This window comes from Varroa destructor, unplaced genomic scaffold (assembly GCF_002443255.2).
Source record: "Varroa destructor unplaced genomic scaffold, Vdes_3.0 BEIS01000002.1, whole genome shotgun sequence".
NCBI classification, from domain to species: domain Eukaryota; kingdom Metazoa; phylum Arthropoda; class Arachnida; order Mesostigmata; family Varroidae; genus Varroa; species Varroa destructor.
In genome coordinates this window covers 32,434,316-32,454,135 of record NW_019211455.1, presented here as the reverse complement: position 1 = coordinate 32,454,135, position 19,820 = coordinate 32,434,316, and the positions used below count along the sequence as shown (strand labels likewise).

Below are 19,820 nucleotides of genomic sequence, written 5' to 3'. Positions count from 1 at the left end.
GGAAGCATATAATGGAGATAAGTGCGTCTGACGAAACCAAGTTGAAATGCTGTAGCTATATGATTGATGTATGAATAAATAATACGCGATCCACTTAGCAGATTGGATACTTTTTTTAATTTGCGCTGATCTTCAGGCGAACCAGATAAGGCATTGCCAGCAATACCATCACACGCTGAGTAGTTTATTCAAACGATTACTCTTACCTAAATGTTTTAAACAAGCACAGCGTCCTTAGTTTTTTTCTTCAAGAAACCACCTGGATTCCCACATGGTAGTATTTACTAAAAATACCATTTGCATTTCGCATCATTTAAAAATTAAAAAATTCATTCGGTCCTTCACTAATTCTACCAAGAAGTATCTCTATTTTTTCTGTATATAAATTAAAAAAAAAAAAAACATTTTTAGAATATGACCGGTTATGTTAAGATACATATTTTAGAAACGAAAAAGGCGTCAGCCTTCATAAGTACGCCTGGACCTTCACTTACGTACATGCGAATGCCGCGTTCGTAGGTGTGTCGTTCCCTGCTCGCATAAACCTAACTATACCTACAAGAAAGCAGAGGACTACTTTTGCTAGGTTAAATTGCAATTTATTTTCTCACTACTGCCAATTTATACTGACCCTCATAAATGTTGTCAACGAATCAACGAGTAATATTTAGTTTCAAGACTGGACTTAGGCTAGTGGTACACATGATTCGCTTCGTGTTGCTAAAAGGGCTCGTCAGCGGAGATTTAAACAAATAAGTGATCCAAGCTTCTCGATCTGCTACTGCCGTTTAGCATTACTTCAGATGGCTAATTCGTAGCCCGGAGCGAAGGGTCTATCTATTTTTTGGTCCGTCATTTTTAGGTTTCAAGCCCAGACCGCTTCTTGTATCTTTAAATGTAGCAGGCGAACACGTTAAATTTATGTTATCGTTGCGTCAAGCAGCAAGGTTGCTTAACGGAGGCAGCACCGACTTAAACTTCACCAAAAATTTAGCCACATATTCTCAGAGAATTAGATAATCTTTTACAATACGTTACTAACGTGAGGCTCGTTCGAAGAGTTTGTTCTGTACGATAACCGTTTGGGCCTCATCGACAGCTTCATCGATCACGTGGGAATGCACGTCCGGAATGGTGGGTGATGTCGGGTCGACCGGGAAAGAAATCTTTGGGCGCCAAAACAGCCCAGCGTGGTCCGAGTGTGTCCATGATGGCGTCGTCCAATAGGCGCACATCGTCAAGATAAACAACGCCCTGAAACAGTTAGAATCAGATTGTGTTTGTGACGGTTAGAAGATGCTAGAGCTTCGCATGTTTGTAGGTTGTTGGCAAAGCAAGTACCCTCTCTTACGCGCAGCAACGCATGATATATTTGTTGATATAATAATATGATAAATGATGCATATGATGGTTTGATAAAATTCTCTAGTTTTTCGACGGCGATATGGTATGGAGCACAGTATTAAACGCTTTCACATAAAATCAAAAATATCGGTATATGGAGAATAGCAAGATATTATGCACTGATAATACAAAAACAAGTTGGCAGTGATGTAGCTTTCAGTGAACGCGGGCGTACGTACGATCGCTTTAAATATCATTATCGTTCATAACAAAATGTCAGCACAGTTGACTAGTTAATCTATGGACCAACGATGATGACTCGGGTGATCCACTTTGCTAACGAACGTTTTCCCGACCAATGCATGTATGTTGATGGGTATTTTTTACGTGTATGAAACTGGCGAAGTACTCTACTCCTTACGATTATCATACGATGCAGAACGGTGACAAGCTATGATGAACTAGATAAAATATTATTCAGTGTGTGCTGGCTGGCTGGCTGGCTGGCTCCTCAGGCAGGTGTTCCGTAAATCCTCTGTGGCTAGGGCCAGACAATCCATAACGATCGTAATAACCGGAAAACGTACACAATCCATAAGTTGGTCGTAAAAACAACCCATCTATCACAGTGTGAACAATAATAAGCCACCCTAATAAAGATAATACAAATAATCTTCATAACCGCGATCACCTCGACGATGATCCCAGTGGCTAGTAGTTTGGTCCAGATGAATAAAGACACAAATCGAGTGAGACAGAATGAGAAGACTGTTGGTTCTGCTATCTGATCTTATAAGAACATTAGCGTTACCACTCTGTGTGTACGCGTTTGTCCATCAATCGCTGTTACACCAACAACATAAGCAACGCCGGTTTTTCTCTGACCTGTTACCCTCTGGATTTAATCGGATCCGTCAAATTATTATTATTATTATTATTGTTCTCGTCGGGAATACTAAAGTGTCGACTGAAGCCATAGCAACTTTGAAACATCAACTACTGCTCACATAAAATCTTTGCAGTACCAATTTGCAGCGAAAGGTTAGCGTCTACCTCACAAACTACGATTGCCCGTGTATGGAAAAAACCTCCCGAGTTCTTCGCAAAAGACTAGCTCAAACTAGATAGACGGCGACGCGTTTGTTCAATGATACCATACGAAATTCCGCCTCAATTAAAATGCTTCTCTGTATGGACAGGGTTGAAAGCCCAATGCAGATCGCATTTTATTTACTCGATATATAACTTATTTATCCGATCTCATCGCACAGACAAGCCAGGCACACGACGCCGGAGCGGAAATAATGTGTAAAATCTCAGATCCGCGTCAAAGTTCTGATGGAACTTACAGAGCCCACAGGTATGATCCATTGATCGGTATAATGTTATACAAATGAAGGCGTACAACAAATAGGTCAGATTGCAGAACAAAGAAGGACTTAGTAGGAAAAAGGCCACATAGACATATGATCGATCACCTTTAAAGCAAAATTTATTTATAAAATTATTCGTCGGCTTTTTTGTTTCACGATTATCTGCCTTTCATCTCACTGAATTTCTAAGAAGGCTTTTTCTTTATTTTTGAATCTGTAAAAGTTGGTAATAGAGCTGATTTCACAGAGCAAAACATACCATAGTTTAAGTGTATGAAACGCCTTTTGAACTGGAACCCCTTTAGAGCTATGAATTTCCAAACTTAGAACTCATGGAATACTATCGGGCCAAGCAGTTTAATGGGAACGGTAGCCGATCTTAAGCATTTCAATAGTAGAACTGCACGCTTTTCTACTACTCTTTGTTATATTGTTTTTTCTGTACTTTGTTGTCAAAGCGGTTCTTCGTTGGGGGAATAGTTCACTTGGGTTCTCGCACTAACGAATGCATATGTTATATTGCTTCTACGTCTTCACGTTCTTCTCCGTAACCTTCCACCTGCAACAACAAAATCATTAGCGCTTTACAGCTGCGACGCAGGCTGCTGCTATAACTACTACACGCCTGTTAACAAAGCACCGTCCACCTATCTGGCTACATTGTTACTTATACTTCGTCTCGTAGTAACGAGCAACCAGGTACATCTCCTGCTTATCGTCCTGTTGTATTTCTGGGTGCCTTAACACGGCCGACCTCAACAAGGTCACCAAAGGACTACTGTTCCACACAGTCACAAATGGCGAAAAGGTGCAGTTGTTATGTCGGCCGCAATCATTTTGTTTGCTACTAGCCGTGTCGTTATCCTCGGAGTTTCTGCTTCTGTGACTCCTAGCTAGTGACTACTCCTACAGGCCGTTGATTGATGCCGCCTGCCACTGCATGTGAGACTAAGCCAGGCTTGCCTTCCCAGTACGAAGAAAACGGCGTGCCACTTATTCCGCCATTGTTGTCCTGTTTTCCTTGTACGTCCTTTACTGATGAATAGGTACATACAAGATACATTTAGGTAGGTAACAGTGCACACCCACCATTTGCGTATTGTGCAATATAGATGTTAACAGAGTGGCCGAGTCGTTGCAGCTGTGGGATAATCGACAGGACCCTTTTGTTCGGTGGCGGTGGGAAAGTGTTCGTCAGCTGCTATAGTGACCATAAGCATTCATGAGAGTGCTCTGCAGCCGATCGCGCAAGCACATAGGATTGTTCCTGTTAGAACTGTCCCAGACTAGATTCGCATCAATGCGGCTGGTCGACGGAAACAAACACGCATGAACTAATGCCCTACAAAGAAGCATAATCTGAGTGGAAATTGCCGACGCATCATTACCACAATGATATCACCATATGGTTTTTGCCAATTGCCTCTGTGATCAATAAAGCGATATAGCATTTAGTCGTACTCATCGAAAGGGGTAATATACCCAATGCAAGCACATACATTACATAAATATATTGGCATTTAGATGTGCAAAACCGGCCTTTTTTTTGTTATTCCTATACTTTTTTAGGCAGACAGGATGGCTCAAACGTATCTGGTAGAGTTGTGGGACTTCTCCCATCCGTTCTCCGTCTAACCTCCGTTGAATTTTCTTTACACAGTCATTTCTCTCAACGTATTTTATTTAGGTATAAGACCATTAGTTGTAATAAGTAAAATAGAAGATGATAAGAGGAACAAAATTGATGAATTACTTTTTTTTGTGGCTGCACGGTTTGTGTAATGTGGATCCAGCATTTGAACGCTCCTTATACAGCCGAACCTAAATACTGAGATTACAACTATCTCAAGGATAAACCTTGTAAAAAAAATTTTATGTGGTTGTAACGATATTTTTCCCCGTTTGTCGATCAGAACGTTCTTGACAAACGCGTCTATTCACTAGAGCCTTGCATTCGGTTAACTTGGTCCACTCAAAAGTCTGGGTTCCAAAGACCCTTATTCATACTTTTAGCTATCTACTCATCGGCGTTGTTATGCTCACATTTAGCCCAATCAGGCTTCATAAGCAGAAACTTTGTGAATTTCTAAACTATTAACTGTAGTAGAAGGGCATCGTCGCACGCCGAATTAGGCCTGCGATAACTCGTTGGTGCCTGCAGATGTATGATGTCCCTGAAAGTCGTATAGCCTACTACTACACACAGTAGCACTCTGTTTCACATTGTCGTATTTATTGCATGAGTACAAATATTGTCACAGTTTTATTATACAAACGTACAAATTAATTATTTTAAAATATTTAGATGTATGCCTATAAATGCCCGGCCAAAGAGATTACTTAGCGAAAGTACGGCAACGCGTGACTCTTTATGGTACGTCAGCCTTACTCCACCACATTTCGGATAGACTTACGTAGCGTTCGGAAGTCAACACTCAGTATATTACGTGGGATTCGGTAAAACCCATGTACCGTAAAACGGGTAGCTATGTATTGGTCTGTTCGATTTGCTTCTCTCCCGGTTTCATTGGCCCTTGTTTCTGTGTTAGAAAAGTCGGAATCGATCTCCGCTATCATTCTTTTCCATGGACTGATAAACAAGTAGGAGTAAGAAGTAAGAAATTTACGTCTGCATCTCAGATCAACTATACATAGCCGTGTGTTCTCTAAAGGGCACACGCGTCATACGTTTATACAATATAATTACATTTTTTTACACATAATAAATATGCCATTTAATTAACAATAAGTTATTTTCCATTCCCTACAGTTATCAAAAGATCTGATGAGCTCTCTCGTTAATGAATACGCCTTTCTGAATGAAGTGACAATACGTTGAAACGCAGATACTGACCGGAACTTTGGTTTTATCCCTAACGGCGACACCTTCTGCGGTCGTTCCTGTGACTGATTTTTGGAATTACTGGTGCATTTTTGAGAAATGTTAGATGCAAAAAAATAACGCCGGTCAACAGGTCCCTCTGCTTTTTTGCTCTTGAAAAGGTTCTGTCTGATTTTAATAACATGAAGCTTGTGTGTGGGGTGCAGTGTAAGCAGTCTTACGTTTAATAGAATAAACTTACATCCATTGATGAAAACCAAGGCAGTTTCGATTCGAGTTCGTCTACAGGGAAAACATATTTTCTGATACTCACACGTATTTCAAAAACGGACCTACGAATCTATCCAATATAAATTTGTAATTTTATTTTTGAAAGAACAGGCTTCATTCTAATGCCAAGAACGGTGATAAACGAGTAATCAGAGGAAGAAGGAACAAATGATTTCTATAAATGCTTCATAATTCAACAAGGAACCAAATATATAAGGGTTGCTATAGCAGAGAACTAGCGTAATTGGAAGTGACAAGTGAAAGTCAATTATCTTCACGCCAGTAGCTATAAAATCAATCTATCACTAATTTACTATCCATTTATTAATTTCATTTATTATATTGATAATAATTATCTTGACTCTTGACTGCCGTTCGAAGCTAGCGTTTGTGTTGCGCCAACATTGAGCACCAACGTATGCTCTTGCCAATAAGGCACCAAAGTTATCGATCAATTAAATGATGGTAATAGAAACAATGGTGCGTATGTCAGCGTTACGGTGGACCCAGACCCGAGGGGGGAAAAGAAGTGGGCGGGAGTACCTCCAACCTTACCTAACAAAAATACAGACTTGATGTCCCCACCTGATGGCGCAATCACGGTAGCGTATTTATCCGCAAGAATTAGGGACACAAAATGAATCAGGTTCAAAATCAGGCATAGACTCACCTTACCTAGGAAAGGGCCAGCTATTTGAAGCATGTGTTAACATATGTTAAGCACGCTTCAGACGGTAAGCCTCCTAAAAATATAAAATTCTAAATATTTATTTTAAATAGAAAATTTCTTATTTTAGACGTATAGCACATTGAAACAGGTTGCGAGATCTAATTTGTTAATCGGCTAACGATATTCATTAAGCATAGGCTAATCAAAACAAAAAAATATTTTTTATATGCTGTTGTGTGCAAGGAAATAGGTTCACGAATCTCACGGTTGCATGCCACCACACAGCCAAAACCAATATTAAAGTTAGTATCTCTCGAAATAGCTTATCAACAATTCTTTCATGATAATTACAATCTGAGTAACTTATCACGCAGTTGTCTCCAGTTCCAACAAAAGAAAAACTACTATACGATTGAGTGTTACGCGAGTAATTAGAAAATTAGTTTCAAATAGGGCCTTCTAGAAATTATTTCTATTTTATGTAATAGAATATACACTTTTTTTTAATATTGACACAGAAGGAAACGGTTTCTTACCTGAACGCTAAAGACCGCACTTTCTCATTTAAAGCAAAACCTCATTACAAAATTCCGATTAATTAAATACTAGATCGGCTTTGTAAAACTGCCAAAAACATTGCTGGTTTAAGCCTTATCATAGATATTTTATACATTTATGATAAGGCTTATATTCTATATATACCATGTGTCATTAAAAAAGGAAAAAAAGTTCATATTATTGAAACGGATAGATAGACAGACAGACATTACCGTTCGTACTCTATTTGATTAATAGCTATATTTTAAGGCAATAATTACTTAACGGTGATATTAATCGGGGAGAAAAGAAACGTTTTAACGATCATTTAACGTCGATCACTTCTGTTCTACCTTGAGATTTCATCCGCTAACATTGGCCATATGGCCGAAAGCTGTTATCCTACTTTTTTTGCATTCTGGACTATGACTACAAACGACCCTTTTGCTAAAATTCTTGTTAGACAGCCTCGTTCTAGCCCCTTTTGTTTCGTACAATATGTCCCACCAGAGGCAAGTTTCCTCAAGTTTTCTATATCTTTAGCTGCTCGCTCAGCAAGGCCTCCCCTTCTTTCCCCCTGTGGTTATGCTGTTTTCTTTTACTAGTTTTCGTTTCCGTAGTCGTTCAAAAATAGCATTTCTAGTTAACAGAAGCCTGCGGGGCATTCGCGATGTCGCGGAGAGCTCCTGCAGCCTTTGCTTCTAAAGCTACTGCAGCGACAGTTGTCGGCGCTACAACTAAAACAGCTGAACTAGATTTATTTCTTTTTTCGCTAGCGTTCCTCGCTTTTTTCTTTTTTTCCATTGCCACTCCCATTGCTCGGACGCACCGGCTCGAGCCAGAAAAGGCTCGATTGATGGATAAAGCAGACCGCGCGATCCTATGGCGGCAGCAAGGCGAGCAAAATGAAGCGAAAGAAAGCCGACGGAAGGGCAGCGCTTCATCCGCAGTGGCAGCGATAGCTCTGTTATTTGTCATTGCGGCCGCCGTTATCGTTACGGCTGATCCGGCGAAAGCAGCGTAAGATTTCCATAAAATGATTTAGTTACACGGACTTACAAATGCAGATACATTGCTGTGTACGTTTTGGTCCCTGACTATCTTAGGCCGTCCGCTGCTTAGTCAGCTACCTCCTTTCCATCGTTTGCCCCCTGCCCAAATAACGGTGGCTGTTGCTAGATACAAAGGTATAAAATTACAGACAGATAAACCTATACCACCATTACTGCCATCATCCGTATGGGAGCATCTGTGGACGACGCAAAGGCCCTAACTTGTCGACGGTCATCGTCATTTCCATAGAAGCTAGCAACCATTTTGTTTTTATTACAATTGCTTACTATTATTACCGATTCTTTTCCAACTCGACGGTGGTAGAAAAAGAGAAGAAGCCCGCATAGGATACGGTAACACGACCTACTAAACAGGGCACATATATCGGCGCGCAATTACATACTCAAAAAAAAAATAGATGTACCAACAGGCAGATAAAGGACTTAGTCACAGCATTAGCCACAGCAGCGCCAATGGGCCAAATATAGATCATTGCTCTATCGGTTGTAGTAACAACTGTTGCCATATATCTGTGTGTTGCGATATACATATGTATACATATAGAGCGAAGATAATACAGGTAACGTAGTAGATGAATCCGCCCGTCATGATTGATGAAGCGCACCGTTGATGGTATTCTATTTTTCGAAGACGAGACAATCGCCGCAACTAGTACTGCAACACCTGAACAATAATTCCTGTCACCTCCCCATATTCCCGCCGTCTTCTACATTGTCGCTTATTGTTGCTGATCTTAAAATAGTCGAAGAACAATTCATTGTGCTAAGCAGCACTCTGAGTTGAATTATTATATATGCAAGAAGGCCCCTATAAAAAAATCCCCGAATGTCAGCTACTAACTATGGCTAGTGAGTTGGCCGTTGCTAACGAGAAATGCCCATCTAACACCATCTAGCCATATGAGCACATACCATGTACCTATAGCCGTATGAACAAAAAGCTTACATAGCTTGACTATATATCGTACACCAGTCAAGTATTCATTGTGTATTTCTTTCTCATAATCTAAGCGTTTTTGGGAAAGCCGTATCTTCTCATAGGATCTTGTTTCTATATGTTCACCCTCTGCGCCTCGTTAGTTAAGCCGCTGGTAATTCAAGTAAAACATTTAACAGTCAGTACCTGGCAGTCGATCCTTCAATGTAACTCGACATGAAATTATCGCATTTGGGCCGTGGCATCGAAAACTGACACGGCAGCGAGAAGACCATCGTCGTAGAGGGGAGAAGAACGATGGCGAGGAGTCTATGGGATAGACGACGATCAAGTCGTTGTCAGTAGTGGTATAAGGGAAGATTGGCTTAGCTAGTTACGATACCTTTGCTCGCTCTTTCGATTTGTCGCCGTTACTTTTCTAATCGCCGTTAGTAGCTATCTGACATGCTGGACATAAGATTTGTGTGAATTAGAACGCAACGCGTAACGCTAGCGATGCTATGTTACAAATGAAAACTGCGTACGCTGGTGTATTTGTTTGTACTAATTTCGTTAAATATTGTTTTTACTTTGATGCTTCCTTGAGTGACATCATCCCAAACGATCACGCTGGTTTACGAATTGGCCGAATGCAACCAGTCTGTCAAAAAAAAAGAATAATGTAGCATCGAGACGTCTAATACTAATGATGATGTACGATGAGAACCGTTATAATATAATAAAGCTATTGTTCATGTGTGCCGCGGTTTTTGGGGCAGCATGAAGCCAAATCATCTATGAAATGAAGTCTGTATATTCGTAAAGCTACAAAAGCGGTTCAGTCGACGGTCTGCCTACGCCGTCGAACAGAGAAGAGCGGGAAGTTGATAGACACACTTAATGGTGTTGCGTACCCATTTATACATACAATGAATGGAAGTTTGTTAAAGTCAAGCCCAAAAAATGCTTGCACATGGCGAAGATAGTCAGAAAATCAGTTTGTAAATAAAAAAAAAAAAAAAAACGCGAAGAGCGACGAAGTCTTGCGTTCCGTGGTCTGCCTATAAGAATCAGATACTCAATGGACGAGAAGGTTTCACTCGAAATTTTCCATACTTCTGTTCTACCAATCTCAAAGAAAGAAAAAAACTTATATACAGTATGGTTTCTCTAAATTCCGAACGTTTCCTAAGGTTTGTTTCCAACACTCCTCCTGAATTTACGGAAATAAATATTTCAACTGCACCCTCAATTGCAACCTGAGTTCGGGAACCAAACAGCTGACAAGTTATTTTCAAACAATATATGTTAGTAACTTTTTAGTTGTAGTCGTGTGTCATACAATATTAATAAGCCTAAACTCGTAAACGTGTTAAACACACTCCGCCCAGAAGCACCCACCAGAACCCAATTTTAAATCGATAACAAATCGAAGATCCCAACAGTACAAAAACTAATTATTGGAGCCTAACCAGAAGACCTAATCTATAGAATAGATAATCGCGGCCTTCAAATCTAGACTCTATTGATTTTTCTATTGATCTAGATTTTTCGTTTTGCCTTATCTGAGTTCGTGGATCTGTTCGAAAAATAACTGGCTTTCGTTTAGCATTGAGAATAGCGGGCGAGCGAGTTCCAGCTGCGGCAAACAAATACGTGATAAAATTTCTCCCAATTTAAACAGGACATTCTATATAATAGACGGCAAGAGGGTAGGATCAAAGAAAATAAGACGGGTCGGCCAGCATCTAGGCCGACACACAAGCTGAAGTGAGTTCATTAGCGAAAAACGTCCAGTCGCGACGACAGAACAAATGCTCTTTCTCTCTTTGCAGACCGCTGTTTTAGTTCGAACAATTCGCGCCAAGGCTGTCTTGAAAAGCGTGATGAGGCAAGAGAAATCGCTATAGAATAAACTGCCAAATGCAGCCAGGCCAAGTGTTGCAGCCGCTTCGAAGAATACCTGTATAATAATACAGGTATTCTTCGAAGGCTTGGCCGGTAATTGTTTCCAAAATTTGGGCGTTCTTCAAATAGCGTTCCGTAGTCGGGTAAACTATTTTTTTTTCTATAATATACCATAAACAAATTCAGCATCAAGTAAGTTCGAGGGTTACTTGAGAAACTTGTATGCACATACCGACGTACTCGAATGGTCAAAATGATTTCCAGTTGAAGGTTGCTTCATGTAGACGTCTTTGGCAGCCATTTAAGGTTCGACGAGATCTTTGTAGTCTTGTATGGAAGTTTATTTGTGATATAACTAGTAACTTTCACAGTTTACACCGTACATTATTCTATACTTCTGTAATAAAATTTCATGCGTACCTGAAACTGGTTTGGTGCAGAAATCTGGTTTTCCATCGCCGGAGGACCTTTGCTTTGCTTCGCAAATCTTGCATCTTTGTTACCGCAGACCCCTCAGTATCTGATATGCTAGTGTACAACGATTGTTTTAAAGGCAAAAAAGGCGTTTGTCTCTATACAGGCGACAATAACTAGACTTTCCTTTTCAGTTGGTGGTATGAAATTGATTTCGTCTGCTTGAAAGTCCATCGATCAATATATAGAATAGTGAATTGCTGAAACAAATAATCTGACTGACAGGGATGACCAACAATCACTACAGCTGTGCTTGTTTTTCAAGCATTCGTTTCGTGGTGAAGACCTCAAAGGGAGAGACTGCTTGTTAGCGAGCATCCAAACGCGATTGAGAAAGCCAAAATTTCATCCCGTAACTTTCAATCATCAATTAAAATTAACTTACACCTTCGTTAATCAGATCTGTCTCTTCAAAACTGTCCATAATAAAATAGTGAATCACTTCCTCAAAATCATAAATTTGGGGGGTAATGTATTGAATTTTTTGCACGAACCAAAATGGACGTATGATATTTTATAGTGGATGAGATGATATTCAATAGTTATGCTGCAACGTCCCCAAATCTGCGTATCGACGAATTTTTTAGAAATTTCAAAATTTCACGAACGAACTTGCACATTTAGGTTATCTCTGCCTGGACAGCTTAAAATGAATTGTAAAGTCCCTGCGGTCAGAAAATTCCATAGGTGAATCGACGGCCTGCGACGTTGAAAAGGATTGTTCGATCGAAAGAGCCGTAAAATTACAATGGCACAAACCCCTTTATAGTTGGTTATTCTGACAAAGCTTAAGTCTCACAAGTGCTAATAGAGCGCAAGCATTGAGATTTTATATGTGCTTTCATGCTTATAGCTATTACTTTTTATAATTCTAAATCTTTACTTTCACACTCACAAAACATCTCCAAACTAAATACCGATTGCTGCCCAATGAAGCAGGTGAACACAGTATGTTCACGAAACACACATACATATATATATATATGAAACTGACGTATAAATTATATAACTACAATAAAAATACAATACCCTCATGCTGGCCGGTCAATTCTCAGTCTCCAGAAGTTAAATTTTGTTACCGCTGTAGATCTGTAGCCTCAAGGAAATATGGATGCCCTAAGCCATCGTTTCGTGAAAAATCTGCAGCAGCCTGAAGGGGCCTTTTAGTTTGCGACGAGAGCCGCCCTCCTAAGTGGTTGGGAGCGATGACACGTCTAGTCACGAGCCAGCCGTGGGCACAAGAAAAAGTAGACGATGTGTGAAGCTGTATCTACGCGGTCTGGCTCTAATACAGTTTAGTTGTCGCAACCGAGAACGATCAACTGGGGCATTTTTCAAACAGAAGTTGCATGCATGGTCCTGCCCAGAAGTAAACTTATCAGAAGTTTCTGAAGTGGATGAAGACATGAAAGAGGACTTTCGAATGTACATCAAGGCCAAACAAGCTTTTATGATCGAGGTCGAGTTACTACGCGGCCCTTTAATTCTATGTTAAAAAAAAACAGCGTGGTAGATGCCCATTGCGAACTTCATTACGGCAGTCGTGCCCTGATTCCGGTTCTACACCGGGGGACCGTAACTTACGGAGGCCGGTAGTTAGGGGACTGCGTCTGCTCATTTAAGGCCCATGGGTTGACGTGCGGACGCGGTTTGCTGCCGATATCGGAAACAGGGCACTTCCAGATTGACTGACAGCACGCACAACCATCGAGCGCTGGCCGCATCAACATGGCTATTTGATGTCCGCCATCCTGTCGAAATTGGACGTCGAATTAGAAGATGTAGTTCACGCCACGCTAGATACGGCTAGCAGACTGGCGTCCTGGCCAGGTTTCTGCAACACAGCAGTGCATGGTCTTTAGAGCTGACACATGGGCCGTTGACCTCGTCGACGCCAATAGCAGCCGCTTATCGCCGCCGGGCAAGCAAACCTTAAGGCTGCAGAAGAACCAACTGATGACGGCGAATACCTCCTACGTGGTCCTCGGTGCCATCTATAGGCGACCATTCCTAACAAAAGAATTTTGCTTTGGTTAGAGGTAAACCAGGAGGTGTATCGGTGTGCCGAGTCGTTTCCATCGCACCTTAATTATGAAACGCCAGTTGATACCTCCGAGGTCGTCAATATGAACGTCCGCGACTATCGTACTACCAAGGTGCACGGTTCAGGTCGATGGGACCTTGCACGCATCTCCGAATGAATAATACTAGTTGTTCCCTGTACCGGTACTCACGGCAACATCTAGCTGGTTTTAAAGTTCCCGATATGAGGAAGCAGATGGGCTGATGAAGCGGAATGTCCGCATGATCAGAGAGGGCCTCTCTGCGCGTCTACTGAGATCGCTAGTCTTCCCTCTGCGCGATGCTCCTGGCGGTCGTTTTTATAGTGAATGCTACGGGTTTTGTGGTCTCGCACAACGCTATTCCGATCACCCTACAGGTCAAAAGACGTGCTGCGATTTGCAGTCAGCCTTAGAGTCCGCTCGTTTGGTATACACGCTGCGGACAGGAAGTGCAAGCCCGGCTTCCCGCAGAGGTGGGCCCCCGAAGCAACAGCTCCCCGCGCCGGGCTCTCCGGCCTAAAGGGTCCATCCTCTTGCGTTTTACACGCAAGCCCCCCTCTTCTCCCCCCGTACGTCACAGGAACTGCTGCTCGGGTTCTTGTCGTAGGTAACAATATTCTGCGCCTTATCGGCCACCCTCTATAGCATTCTTTCGAATTCCCTTTCTTTTTTTGTTACACATAAAAAGATAATTATTGCTCAAGAAACCGAAGGAGAGAGAATTGATAATTTTTTTTTATTAAGTTTTGGTTAGATTCAAGTACTACTTATTGCTTAGATAGTAGATACAAGATTACTGCTTAGACGCTGTAACATCAACATTATCGCAATTATATCATATGACGACTACATAGAAAATCGATCTCACGCCTCCTCTTCCAATAAGTAAGATTGTCTAGTAGTTTCCGCCACTGTTCTTACGCCTTAACTCACTCATTGTTAACAAATATATATAGTTATTAATGATAATGATGTGATAATAGCGGAGCAGGCCTATTTGAATGGCTACGCTCTCATTTACGGCGCTATGTGACAGTAAACCACAAAGCAACGACTTGCAGAAACATCAGTCGGTAACTTTACAACAACTCTTATATGGACTCGCGAAAGTGGCGAGAACCGGGACACAAAAAAACAACCGGGAGCGTTTTTTTGGTAACGTTAATCACCGAACACCTAACGAGTAAGCGGAATAAAACTAGATAACGGAGAGCAATCACAGACAACACCAATGCTCAACAGTACGGCTTACTAGGGAAATAGTCGAGGAATTAATTTTGTCAACTTAGAACACTACTGTCGCTGATTATGTTGCCTCTACTATGTAATCCTGACTCCTGCTGTAACAGACGCCTTGAAATACGAGCATTTTTTTCTTGCTTTTCCCTAGTCTGATCTAATTTTGAACGTGAATTCTAAATGGGTTATTTGGGGTTTCTAGTCAATGCAAAGGCTATCTATCGACAGAAATTCCAACTTTGAAATCCAGTCATCGAAAATAATGAGTGAGCAAAGTAGCTTAACTGGCTATGAATGATGCCTTCGGTTTCGATGAACGAGCTTTTGCAAATAATAATCAGATTTGAATTCTTATTAGTGCATGTCAAATATCAGGATATTTCAAAGAAAGAAGGATTTCATTAGTTGATTAAGTTAAACACAAATCAAGACATTTGGAAAGTGAGCTTGCAGCTTTACAGCGCATGTCGCGGCCGTCAATTTGTCGTCTGTTTGATTCAGTATAGCCAGATCAGAATTGTTGACGTACTCTTGTAAACGATTGCGCCAATTACATGAAGGAAACAATGACTGAACTGAAACCAATGCTCTGCTATATGGTCTTATTAATTTAATATTCTAGGTTTACTAAGATCATATAGCATTGTTTCAGGTTCAATCATTAGTTCCTTGTTTTGTCGGTGAACCTCGTTCGTCGCTGCAATCATTCCAATGATATTATCTAGGCATCGGCAGGTTCATCTTATAAACTTGTTCAAATTATCATTCTGCTCGTATCAGATTCGATGTCTACTAACGATATAATTCTGTTTATTCAGAGACAAGATAACTGTTTGCTGTTCTGGATTGAAAAAAGCTAAGTAAATTAAGTTCGTGTCCATTGGCAAATGATGTATAAGTACACAACGATTCTGAGTATGGTAACTAAATCTTTACGTGTAAAGTAAATGATATAATCGCAGTGATAAGGCTCTGTAGTTACTAGCAACATCTTCAGCGACAAGAAAAGGTATGATCACTCCACAGAATGATCGACATAATTGTATAATAACGGGTAAATCATGGCTAGATGATCATGTCGCCCCTTAATAGCCAACAGCAACCGGCTAACCTTATACGATTGAACAGAGCGTCGGTGCCTTCAGTCTGTCACTGCTAGACAAGAACGCGCTTGTCTGTCTAACGCGCGATGTTGTTCCACCTGGATACGCGATGTCAATATGATCTTTGTTAGTTTTAAGTACACTACGAATTACCCCCGCGGTGTCCAAAGACGCTTGATGAGTTATGGCCACAAAAAAATTCAATCGTATAGACAATTCAGCTATTCAATATAAACAATACACAAGTATGAAACATACATGTCCGCGTCATGCAGTCACGGCAGCACGCTGTAGGGAGAAACGATGACTGGAGAAGACCGGATATTATTTATAGCGAATATACCACCGCCACTGTCCACTAGTGATCGTTATAGATCTGTGTCCTCAAACGTGAGATCACTGTGGAATTCATCAATGCCCGCTGAACGTCGAGATTGATGTTTGCTCTTTTTATTCTTTAGCTAACCGCACTTATCGTGTCGTCCCATTTACTTGACACTGATATAAAGTTGAAAAGAAATTTGCATCGGCATCTTGAAGATAGCCGCTCTCTTCTTGTGAACTAAGAGTCATGCCGCATGGCAGACGTCTTGAGTTTTTGTGTAAAGTCGAGAAAAGAACATCTATATTTACTATCGTCTACATTTCTAGGGGCTCTACCGCTGGCGATTAGCGACCGCCTGAAGGAAAAGGGTATTATTCAGGACCGTCGAACGTCGGCCAAGAATGGAACGATCCGGGTCCGTCAACCACGCAGTTGAACGAGATGCCTTGATTCAGAGCTGCAGTTTTTCCTGATGTGCTGTAAAGTAGCTCTGACGCATTGGCACCGCGACCCGCGCAAGCATTAGGTATAACGCACGACCCGCTTCTCGAGGTTCTAGCTGTTGCACGGCAGTTTCCAGAACGTGTTGCGCTGCTGGTACGGAAGACGCGAGAGCTAGAGTGACAGGCGCGAGAAGGTTGCCGTCTTGAAAATCTGCCTTCGCTGGAAGAACCGAGCATGGGCTTTTCTCCGCAGCTTAGATACATACGATAAGTCGTTTAGGCTGATTGCGATTCCGGCAGCTCGTCCAACAGCACGGACTTAAATCCGTAGAGCAATTCGAACGACGTTTCATACGGCTTGGCACTCCTGACCCCTTCTAAGTTCGGCAGCGCCTTCTATAAACACCAGCCGGGTTTCAAGGTTAATTACAAAGATTTCATAGTCTCCCTTCGGGTTGGTAATCACTACGCTATATGGGGTCACGAAACGCGTTCGCTTAGAGGTAACGACTCAGAAGTCGCTAGCTGACCCTTTTAGATCACATCTGGATAGGAAAAACTACGCGTACACTGAGGCACAACATTTAGATTGATTATAATCAAAGCAATATAGCTTGTTTTAAGAACGGTTACCCGAGAACGACATTTGGCATTAAGCTGCCAACAACAAAAACTTCTACCTATACACCGCTGGCTACAATGGCCTGGTAGGCTTTACCACGCCGCCCCGATAAGTCACAGATATTCTGTGTGCAGAAAACTCAAATGTTACCGCCCTAGCAGCTTGTTGTTGTTGTTGTCCGATGACCCGCTTAACACCCTCGGCCCAAAGCCACGTATCGGCTTGCTCTAGAAATAGTCAGTACAAAACCGACCTCGGCTTTGGTAACTAACGCGTTCTGCACCAATCTCACACCCTTTAATTCAATAGCAATCTTAAACTCCGACAGAATATCCGACCTGATAAATCGGAGTAGTGGAAAACCTACCTGAGGACACCTGGTTCGCATCTACATACAGCTGACTTGAATATGGCCCCGTTTTCTACGTCGACGCGCTGTCATATCAAATCGAACTGAGGGGTCTGGCGGCTAAGCGCCTTCGGTGTAAAACGTCGCACGGCCTGGATTATGGTGCCACACAACCCGCTGTGAAAAAACTGGCAAAGAGGACCGACTTCACGATATTTTATATATATTTGACAGAAAGATCGCGTAATCGTAATCGACCAAGTAATCAGGAGACTTGCCCAATGCTGATGAAAGGTTCGCAGGTCCCTTCTTTCTCTTTCATCCGCTTAACGAATTTTTCCGGGGAATTGACTTCGTCTGGAACGTTCATTTATTTTTTGCTTAGAAACGTTTTGTTATCAATGTAGGACACAATCTCTGGATCAGACTATATCAAAGTGGGACAACAGAGATACTGTTTCACCCGCCGTGCAACCAGGTTTTTTAATCGACAGAAATGAAGGGCCTGCCGCAGGTCTTCAACGAAACGCCGGACTAGGTCGTCCATTAGGCATACAACGATGATTTGATTCGATCGCTGGCGACTAGCGACTCACCGACCAACTGGGTTAGGCATCACTGCATGCTGGCCCGAGATCGGAAGCACTTCGCTGTAAACGAGATATCTTCTGGACACCTTCACATATACATATATATATATATATATATATATATATATAGAAAGGAGTTTAAATATTAGCTTCTTACACCTATAATTATGATTGAATTTATTTGAACACGAAGGTGACTTTGGCAACAGCATTCGCTATAGCAGCAGCTCGTCGGGCTAAGTTTTTGCCAATCAATCGTTTGACTCTAAACTTAATTAACAATGTATATATATATATCGATAATTAATAGTTCGAAAAGCAGACCGATTTCATATGGTACTAGTATAGTTATCAATTAGTACTATTTTTTCTATTATTTTCTTCAAAATTCAATATTTAAAGTATTTTAACTACTAAATACACCCAAGGCGAATAGATGATGGATCCATATAATCCAATAATAGAGAAAAACGTTAGCTTCAACTGTTAAGTAATTATCAATCAAGGAAAAAAATCAAGTGTTCATTTGTATTGATAATTCTCAGTCACGGATACCTTCAAAGAAAGTAACACGGGTTCAAATATATAATAACGATGATATTTAGAATGATGATGAATAATCGAGCCTATGGACGTTTCAATTTGATGTCTATTTATCGTGCCTATTCGTGTCCTTCAATATGATATCTGTTTCATTTTTTTCCCTTAGACCAAGTGTTTCAATTAGCCGAGTCGTGCAAACTTTTTTGTTAAACATGAATTCTATTCGTTAACTTTATTCGTACACTACTACTGATCATTATAGTTATTTGTTATTATTTTCAATAGCATTGGCTTATGAGCAAAGCTATTCATTTTCTATGCCCTGAGCTCACCTCATTGTGACGACCGGTTATGCGATCTCCTGTAATACAAAAAGTTGGATAAAATTAGAAAAACAATGAATTAAAAGCGATTCTATAATATAGCCCGACATTGTATCTATGACAGTGTACCCTAAGGTACTATTTATGATTTATTGAGCGTACGCCTGGTTACGAAAAATGCGACCATTCAAGAAATAATGCATAGGTAGGTTATGAGCTGATTAAAAAACACTGTTTTTTCTACTGTGTTTTAGCAGATCTTCGACGTAATTATCTTAGAAGCTTAATACTAGGCGAAAGCCTGCGAAAAGGAAAATATACGGATTTATTGCCGTCTACTAAGTTTCATCACGAAGGCAAGACAAGAACGTTAGCGAACAATGTGGGTTACACGATGGGCAAGCTAAATTTGTAAAAAAAAGTACAGGTAATCTCAGATTTTGTGCTATTACTATTTTACGCAGTGCAGTAACTTCCAGAGGTTTTTTTGATCGTACATTATAAGGACCAGGGCAATACTTGTTTTCGTTTTTATAAATCTGAGTCCATAACTTTGTTATCGAGTCAGAAATTGAATGTACTGTTGAACATGACTGAAAGTGTGTTCGATATCTCCTGTAAGTTCATCTTCCTCGAAGGACTACAAATGGTTATAGATAAAGAGGTGGATCACGTACAGGTGGATATGCATCTGTGTCCTTCTAGTCGCGGTAACTTAGTGGGTAACGTATTTTCCCGCTAATGTTAGAGACGCGTTGTGGTATAGATTCAAAGCCGAACTTTGATACACTGCATTTTATTCTGGAAGCCAGC

The 19,820-nt window shown here is 41.0% G+C and overlaps 1 protein-coding gene across 6 annotated transcripts in view; it reads right to left on the bottom strand.

Annotated features, from left to right (window-relative positions):
• The window catches only part of LOC111245965 (chorion peroxidase-like), a 94,670-nt gene that overhangs the window by 15,250 nt on the left and 59,600 nt on the right, over nt 1-19,820 (bottom strand). For 3 of the 6 annotated variants that reach the window (XM_022795027.2, XM_086981775.1, XM_086981776.1), the window contains exons 2-3: nt 19,017-19,045; nt 1,043-1,254 (exon numbers count right to left, since the gene is read on the bottom strand). In XM_022795027.2, coding sequence (XP_022650762.1) covers nt 1,043-1,254; nt 19,017-19,021 — 217 coding nt within the window. In that variant the 5' untranslated portion in view covers nt 19,022-19,045. Of the gene's footprint in view, nt 1-1,042; nt 1,255-1,765; nt 1,948-17,569; nt 17,815-19,016; nt 19,046-19,820 lie in introns of those variants that run through there. The other 3 variants (XM_086981777.1, XM_086981778.1, XM_086981779.1) reach the window with 3 other exon arrangements.